Source organism: Brassica oleracea, chromosome C4, assembly GCF_000695525.1.
Source record: "Brassica oleracea var. oleracea cultivar TO1000 chromosome C4, BOL, whole genome shotgun sequence".
In the NCBI taxonomy this organism is placed as follows: Eukaryota; Viridiplantae; Streptophyta; class Magnoliopsida; order Brassicales; family Brassicaceae; genus Brassica; species Brassica oleracea.
This window is the reverse complement of record NC_027751.1, coordinates 52,826,274-52,834,861: the sequence shown is the minus strand read 5'-3', so window position 1 is coordinate 52,834,861 and position 8,588 is coordinate 52,826,274. Positions and strand designations below refer to the sequence as shown.

Genomic DNA, 8,588 nt, shown 5'->3' with positions numbered 1-8,588 from the left:
AAAAGAATTTAGGCAGAAAACATGAAAGCAAAAAAAACATTGATTTTTAGGAAAACACGAGAGGGAAAACGTTTTATTACGAGATTGATAATGAAAAACTCAATGATCATAATTCACAAGTGTCAACCAAAAAAACATATACAACCGCTAACCATCATTCGTTTAGTTTGTTTTCACAAACGAGACGGAATGACCGGATGTAACGCTTAATTTGTTTTTCAAAAATCAATAATGTTAAATTAGGAACATGTCCGATTGAGAACGTCAGGTGGCCTAGCGGCAGTACTGAATGTTTTTCACACACGACTATCCGAAGTCGCCAGTTCGATACTCAGAGACAGCGGAGCGGTACTAGATTAGCTAAAAAATCCCTACGAGAATTTCTGGCGAGGTGGTCTTTCGGGTTGAGCACAGTTGATATAAAAAGTTCAACCTATACAGTTTAACCCAGTGGTGGTAGCCTAGTGGCAATCTCTTGGGGCTTGGTGTGTACCCACATCAGTTCTGGGTTCGATTCCCACTGGGAACTAAATTAACAATGCTTGGCCAGTTTGGGCTTGGGCCAAAGCCCAAGTGGTTTACATGGTGGACCATAACAGATGATTGGTCCACCCCCTGGTATTAGTCGGAAGATATTCCAAACTCGGGTCAGACAGTGTGGTACGCTTTCGGGCTAGTCCACTCTGTATCACTAAGTGCGTTCCTCCCGGGGCCGACCGGATCAGCCGATAGAGTTTATAAAAAAAAAAAAAAAAAAAAGGAACATGTCCAATTATTAATATTATTGAAACAAAATAATCCTTATTAACCAAGTTCTATTAGTTTCCACAAAAAACATTTACATTTTTTTTAAAGCATAAATTAAGTTTTTTTTTTTACTGAATAGTTATTTTTCTTCTTTCAAAGTTTGATTCATTGATTTGCGTTTTATACATAATTTTCAGGAATGTGGGTGGTTTCTGATATAGTCATGTGTTAATGACAATATGTATTCTTATGGTAGTATTATTTATAAAAATATATTTTACGGGTTTTAGTTTAACGGGTTTTAAATAGATTATTTGATTAAAAAATATTTATTAAATATGATTTTACTTAAACTTAATGAATACCATATTAACCCATTTACATATATATATATATTTAACAGAATATACTAAAAAATATTTTTTCCAAATATTTTTCAAAAAATTTGTTCGTTTTCGGTGTAGGTTAGATTTGTAGTTTTCAGATATAATACTTTAAGAACCGTTCGAATATATAGGCTAGGTCTAATAGAATATGAGACTTTGATTTTGGGGTCGATTTCAAGTCAGATTTTATGGTACGAATATTCTTGACTAATTATGTTAGGTAATTATTAAGAAAATTTAATATGTTGCAAACTTTAGAAATAAAGTTTAAAAATAATTTATGACATGCATATGACACAAGTGTATAGTTATGCAACTTGACATATTTAATATAGTTACTAAAATTTATTTTAAATTAAATAAAAATTTGATTATAAAAAATAACACAAATATAAAAATTAAATTTCTTAAAAAATATATATATATATATACCCGTCCTTTCAGAGTCTAGCTATACATTAATGTTTCATTATCAGTAAAGTAAAATAGAATTTTTCACCTAAAATTTTTGAAAGGTTTTATTTAAAAACAAAATTTGTGAAAAAAATATTCTGATAAAAAAATATGTTAGCAAAGAAGACCATAATACCTTGCAAATCAGTTTAGGATGGAGAAAGACGACGGCCCTGACAGTAATGACCACGTCAATGACATGGCCAGACGAAATGGATATATCCAATTTTATCAGTGATCCAATATTGACAACCTACCACAAGGCATGAAATTTTATCATCACGTTTTTTTGACAGTAATAGAAAGAATCAGACAGTGGTTTAAAAAAGAAAAGAAGAAAGAATCAGACATTGACGGGCTCACCTCGTCGCAAAGAGAAGACCTGAAAATAGAATCCACTGCTTCGCAGGCCTAGCAGACCATACGAGGAGGCAGACACGACACGAGAACCTTAATCAACATCAAAGAGCAGCAAAATCAAACTTGGATGAAGCCGGAAACAAGCAGTGAAACATCACCACAACCAAAACAAGAACTGACACTCCCCCGAGAGGCAAACCGGAATCGACGAACCCAAGAAAAAGAAGAATGAAAGCCCCATACAGATTCACTGCCCGAGATCAAGTAAAAGCCAATATCTAGAACATTTCTCACTCACACTTGACACGACAAGTCGTTCCTTTTGTTCTCTCACTCTCCAACATTTTTCTCGTTGTTGTTGTTGGACTATTTGCCTTCTGTGCAGTGTGACCAAACTATATATAGAAAGTAACTGACTCGTGCGTTACTCCCAATTTACTTCTTTTTTTTGTTTTGTTTTGTTTTTATTTATAAAATAAACAATAAATGCAAATATCAAAATATACCCGTTTGGTTAAAAAAAAAAAAAAAATCAAAATATACCCGTTGCCTCACGGCTCACACAACCCGATAACTACTAACCGTTGAAGATAAATATTCTTTTTTGCTTTTAGTGGACCAAGATAATTAATTGTTACTTATTCACCGTAAAAAATTGGGTTTGAAACACTTTTCATGGTTGAACAAAAATGTTGTAGATTGTCGTTAAATTCTTTGTTTTGAAGATGGGCCCAACTAGCTTCAGCCCAATTCTCTTTAAGGTCCAACTCCATGTCCACCTCCCAATCCTGTACAAAGAAGAAACGTTTGGTTATTCTTTTCTTTGTTTAGTGTCGTCGGTTAATGTCTTTTACAAAGACAATAGAGAATAGGAAAGTTAATATGGTGATTGTGTTATAAGTGGAGAGAAAGAGAGAGCCTTCTTTTGCTATCTTGTAATCTCTATTGCTGTTCTGAAGAAACACTTTTTTAGAGTAAATAAAGACAAGTTTTGATATCAGATTTCAATCTTAGTATAAGCACTAAGAAAAGGTTCAAAACCTAACATTCTTTATGAAAAAAATCTGGTTTTAACTGGATAACAAAAATAAATTGGATTCCGATTTTTGTCTGACTTGCATTCTAAGACTTGTAAGTGTGTTTTAAGCAAAAAGGGGATTCATATTTTTTTTTCTTTTTGTATTTTCTTGCATTCCAAGACTGGATCATTATTACCATTCTCAACCACATGCTAAACTTCTTTATGTGCTCTGTATCCAAGCTCAATGTTAAATATGGGTATTTTTAGGAAGGTGAGAGCTACTATGAATGAAATGTCTAAAACGTGATTCTGACTAACTTTTTTGTTTGGTTTCAATTGCGAAAGATATAATCCCATTTTGTCTTGTGTTTTCAAGGGCTTTTGGTTCTTTGGGAAATAGTTAGCAATACAAGTTGATGATGATGTTGTCCCACCAAGAGTGTGTGTCTTTAATCCAGTTACTTTTGTTTGATTTTTAATGAAAGAGTAATCAAACTAAAGTCAAATCTAAGACAACCGGTTTAGACTTTACGGTCTCAAATTCATTTTTTGCTTAGATATGTCATTAGTGTATAACTTTGAAATATATATTTTTTAAAAATCATCATAACTGGTAAATGCTTTATAAATTTCGTGAAATGATGCATTCCGAATAAAATTTATCATGCTAAAAAATATTCTAAAGTTGCATGCTTCTGAAAATAACTAAGCAAAAAAAAAACTAAGCATTTTCTAATTCATCGTCTCCAATGGTAATTCTTTTTCCTTTTCTTTTCTAAAGATAAATAAAGCTGAAATAATAACGTAGGAGAAAAGACAAAACCAAAGTGTTTATAATTTTTAATAATAACAATTAACAAGGTTGAATTTATTAGCAGAGTTCGTGTTTAACACTAATTAACTTTAGGCTCCCATCGTCGTCGGTCACGTGATCAACACCAGTAGACTCGCGACACATCACGTGACCACCCAACCCTCCAAGAAGAACAAAAAAAAACAAAAAGGTGACGTCTGACTAAAACGACGGATGGTGGTGGTGGTGGTGAAGTTGGACTTGGTGTGGTTGTCTCATAACCTCCTTCTGTCTTCTCAGCTCCATCACTTTCCGGTGAGAGTTTGAATGCTGAGTCAAAACAAAAGTCGGACTCGAAGCCGGTCTGTATTCCGGTACAAGTCTACCGGATTTAAACCGGACTCCACATGCGTTACACAGCGTCTTAGGCCCGAGTGGTCCTGTCCTCCACTGTGGCGTCTTATCCGATGCACAGTGAGTGCATCTCCTCAACCCTGCTCCTTCCGCGGTCTCCGCTGACGAAGATTGATGTCTTCCTCCTCCGTTGGAGTGTTCTTTCTTAGGCTTGGACCTCCCGGTGACATGAATATTCTGGTCGGGTTCCGACATCGGTGCCCATGTTCCGACCAAAGCAGCTGGAGGTTTTGATCTTTTGCTTGTTGGTTTCCCCGTAAACGAGGTTTCAGTTTTCACGGACGTCATAGTTCCTCCTAGTGGGTTCGCCGGAAAATCAGCAAAGGAGTCGTCGACGAATTGTGAGAGCCACTCCAGGTGAGCTGCGTCATCACTCTACACAAGAAAAAAATATATATCAAAATCCAAGAAAATCAAGAAAATCGAATATCATTTTCAAGATTGGATCATTGGAGAGAGCATACGGGAACGCAGATGTCGTGGAGGAAAGAATGATCGGCGGAGGAAGGGAGATGATGGTGGTAGTTAGGGTTCTGAGGAGGGAAAGAGGAGGAGGACGGAGCCGCGGTGGAAGTGGAAGAAGAGGCGGAGAAGATGTCTTCGTTGGAGAAGTCAAGAAGGTCATCGACTCTAAGTAAGTCTTGTGAAGATAAGCCATAGACGTCCATTGATAGTTATGAATGCGATCTCTATTGCAAACTCCGACTCTGTCTCTCTCACACATACTCTAGAGTCTGTGACTGGTGAGAGTCTTTAATAGGGAGAGATAATGAAAGGGAGAGAGAAGAGAATAGGGCAAGAGAACGTGCAAAGAGAGTGACCATGCACCGTGAGTGACTCGACCCTACTCTTCACATTCATTCTTCTTTAAAAACAAAATATTTTTCTATATATTTTTGAAAAAAATAGTTAACACTATGCACTTACTGTCTATTAGTATTCAAAAGCTAAGAGTTATTTGAACTTATATATATAAGAGACTATGAGTCAAAAATTTAACTGATCCACGTACGTAGTATGTGAAAAAAACATCTAATACCTAGAACAACGTGAGTTACCACGATTGATACTAGAGTGATTGAACTCTAGTCTAACATGTCACAGAATCAACTCTCAGCTCTTAAGACCATTAAGTTGATTTTGGAAAACCAAGCGTCGAATAATGAACTTTATTTAACTTTTCACGTTTTTTCTCGTGATTATATAAGCTAACATACGTGTTATAATAAACATTAGGGGTTGCAGCAACTGTTGTGGTGTATATTGTGAAAAGCGTTGATGATTCAAGTGCACTAGTGATTCTACTCGATTTGATTTTGTTTACTTATTATCTGAAAGTTGATGATTTCCTGATGGATATAACTAAGGGCAAATCTCCAAAATAGCACATTTCTAAGTTTATGTCACAAAAATAGCCTTCAAAAACTAAAATGACTAAAATAGCATTTTATCTTTTGAAAAATTTAAATTTTATTTATTTTTCAAAATTTGAAATCTTATCCCAAAACCCCACTCCCCAACTCTAAACCCTAAAACCTAAACCCTAAATCTTAAACCCTAAACCCTAAATCCTAAATCCTAAACCCTACCCCTTAACTCTAAACCTTAATGTCTAAATTAATTTACCATTGGGGTATAAGTGTATATTTATCTCTTTTGATAAAACATTAAGTGATATTTTGGTCATTTTTATTCTTATAGGTTATATTTGTTACAAAAACTTTTTTAATACTATCCTAGTCATTTTCTCTATAACTAATTATATAACATCATAAACACAATCTCATATCTTTTTCAAAAAAAAAAAAGAAACACAATCTCATTACTTTTAAGGAATTTACTTTGGTTGAAGTCATTTTCAAAAGCTTCATTTCCTAACTTACTGATAAAAATATTTTAGATTTTAGGAAAAATAGTCAATATATTTACAAATTTTACCAATTACTCTCACTGCCGCATTCTAACCAGAAAACTATATAACTGAAACAACTTTTTCAAACCAAAAATAGTTAAACTAACCTGAGTATATAATTCATATTTTGTATTTTCCTCTAATTACAAAAATGTTCGCAGCCATCATATATATAGGGGATACATCTCTTTCATGCTTTTGTACTAATATTATGTACGTATTATGTAGTGGGTCTACCTATTTTCTGTGTTCGTTTTCTTTCAAATAAATGATAACACGCATCCGTATATATATTAAAACTTTGCTCCTTGTGGTTACCAAATCGTTTGTTTTATTTTTTTAATAATTTTTTTATAAATATTTACAAATATATAAAATATGAAATATATCTTAATTGATATGCACCTAATTAGATTTGACAATTTGCTCCGCTCATGTGCAATGAAAATCTGCTCCATTGTCCAACTAACAAGGCGTATAAATCAATGTATTTGTTAACTGTGATTTATATAAGCTTAAAATAAAATTAAAGTGATTTCCTCTATTAAATACTATGCTGCTGCAGACGAATAATGTAAGAATATGATTAACCTAAGTTTAGCCCCTCTCTCTTAGTATTTTTCATATAAATGTAGGTATAACACATGCTTTACTGTACATGCCGACAATCTTATATAGTTCTTGGCCTATCCACATGAGTCCTAATTCCCAAAGATAAATAATTTTCACCTTTACGAAAATAAATAAACGAACGAATAAAGGAAAATATCACTGAGCCACGTGGATGCATGTGAGGGCAAAATGTTGTACCAAAAAACAGAGTTGGATGATTAAATATAGAAAACCAAAACAAACAACCTCATATGAATAATGAATTGAATGTATATCTTAGTAGATATGATTTTTTTGGTGTTTGGAAATGTTGTGTATAAGAGCATGATTAACCCGAAATTCTGGTTCTTAGCGGAAGTTAAGAAACTGTTTCTTAATTTTTAACTAAAAATGGTAAGAACCGGTTCTTAAATAAGAACGCTAAGAACGGGTTCTTAGCCTTTTTAGTTAAAAGTTAAGAAACAGTTTCTTAACTTCCGCTAAGAACCCCACTCTAAAAACGCCGGGTTAATCGTGCTCTAAGTTATACAATATAAGAGCAACTTCAAAGAAAGTATGTTTATGGTATCTAAATTTTAAAAGAAAATGAAAATAAAAAGAAAATAGGAGAGAGAGACACCTGTAATGTCATGTGTCTTTCCATCACTAACTTAATCTTTTAAATATAAATAAAATTTAATTATATAATTACATAATGCTATAAAATTATTATTTTGGTGATAAGAAGCTTTAGATACTAATGGATGGAGCAGCTCTAACTTCGTCCTGCAAAACGAGAAGTTGAATACAAATTGATTTGCATGCATGAACATGATTATTTAGCCCATATTTCAAGAAGTCTTCACAAAACTAAATGAAAAACTGTGTTGAATCGAAGAGAAGGAGAAAGAAACGGGCCGTGTCGTATGACGTCTTCTAGGGTTTATCACATTATGATTAACTTTGATATAATCTTTGAATAATGTGAAAGCATATTTAATTTTTTTTTTAAAATTGTTACGACCAAAGTGACTCCCCACAAGGACCCAACCCCACTGCACATTCAGCATTAACTAAACACGATGGCACGGAACGAGAGGAACCCATATGAGATATTTGTTTCTTTTCACTATTTTTAATTGATTTTACACTTACTACCGACAGTGTCTTTTCCAGCTGTCATCTAATTGGCCCAGAAGGTTCACTCTCGTATACGTACGGTACATTCCCATGTTACAATGAATTACTATTTATATCATTGTTTACATCAAAGTAGAACTACATGCAAACATCAAAGTACATCAATGTACGTTAGCAGTGGCACTAATCTTCTCGTTGGTCCCTCTTTCTCAATCAGAGTGTCCTGTTTTTGTCATATATCTGTATTTTAACGAACCAAATTTGACTTACGGATTACATGCTCCAGAGATGTTGTGATCTCGTGACTCTGAAGCCAGCAAGTGACCATTACGAACGCTCCTAACTCGCATATATTAATATTACTACACATGTAACCATGAATATATATTATCTTATATAATAAAGTTTTTTTTTTGATTTTTTTTGTTTTCTTGAATCACGTGAGGGACAGAGAGGCGGTGATCCCAAAGTAAACAGTACGAACACGTGCGTCCTCATGTGCCCAAAAAGACACCGAATATTATTATTATTGTTATAAATTAAGCATTGAAATGATCATCCACTTCTTTACCAAACTCAAGCACTATGATCATCCACTCCTTTACCAACTCAAGCACTATGATCATCTACTCATCAAACACTATGATCACCCACTCATTTACCAAATTAAGCATTATCTTTGTTATTTTATGTATTGTTGTTCACTATAAATACCATCACTCATCTCACTCTTTTGTACACCATAAACAAGAACAAGAGTTTATAATCAAA

The 8,588-nt window shown here is 33.7% G+C and overlaps 1 protein-coding gene across 1 annotated transcript; it reads right to left on the bottom strand.

Moving 5' to 3' along the window:
* Positions 1-3,787: 3,787 nt before the first annotated feature.
* On the bottom strand, positions 3,788-4,899 carry LOC106340821 (GATA transcription factor 2-like). The gene is made up of 2 exons (XM_013779655.1): positions 4,639-4,899; positions 3,788-4,549 (listed from the first exon to the last, which is right to left on the bottom strand). Exons 1-2 carry the CDS (start codon positions 4,840-4,842, stop codon positions 3,983-3,985), a joined length of 771 nt encoding a protein of 256 aa, XP_013635109.1. The 5' UTR covers positions 4,843-4,899; the 3' UTR covers positions 3,788-3,982.
* Between the last annotated feature and the right edge of the window lie 3,689 nt (positions 4,900-8,588).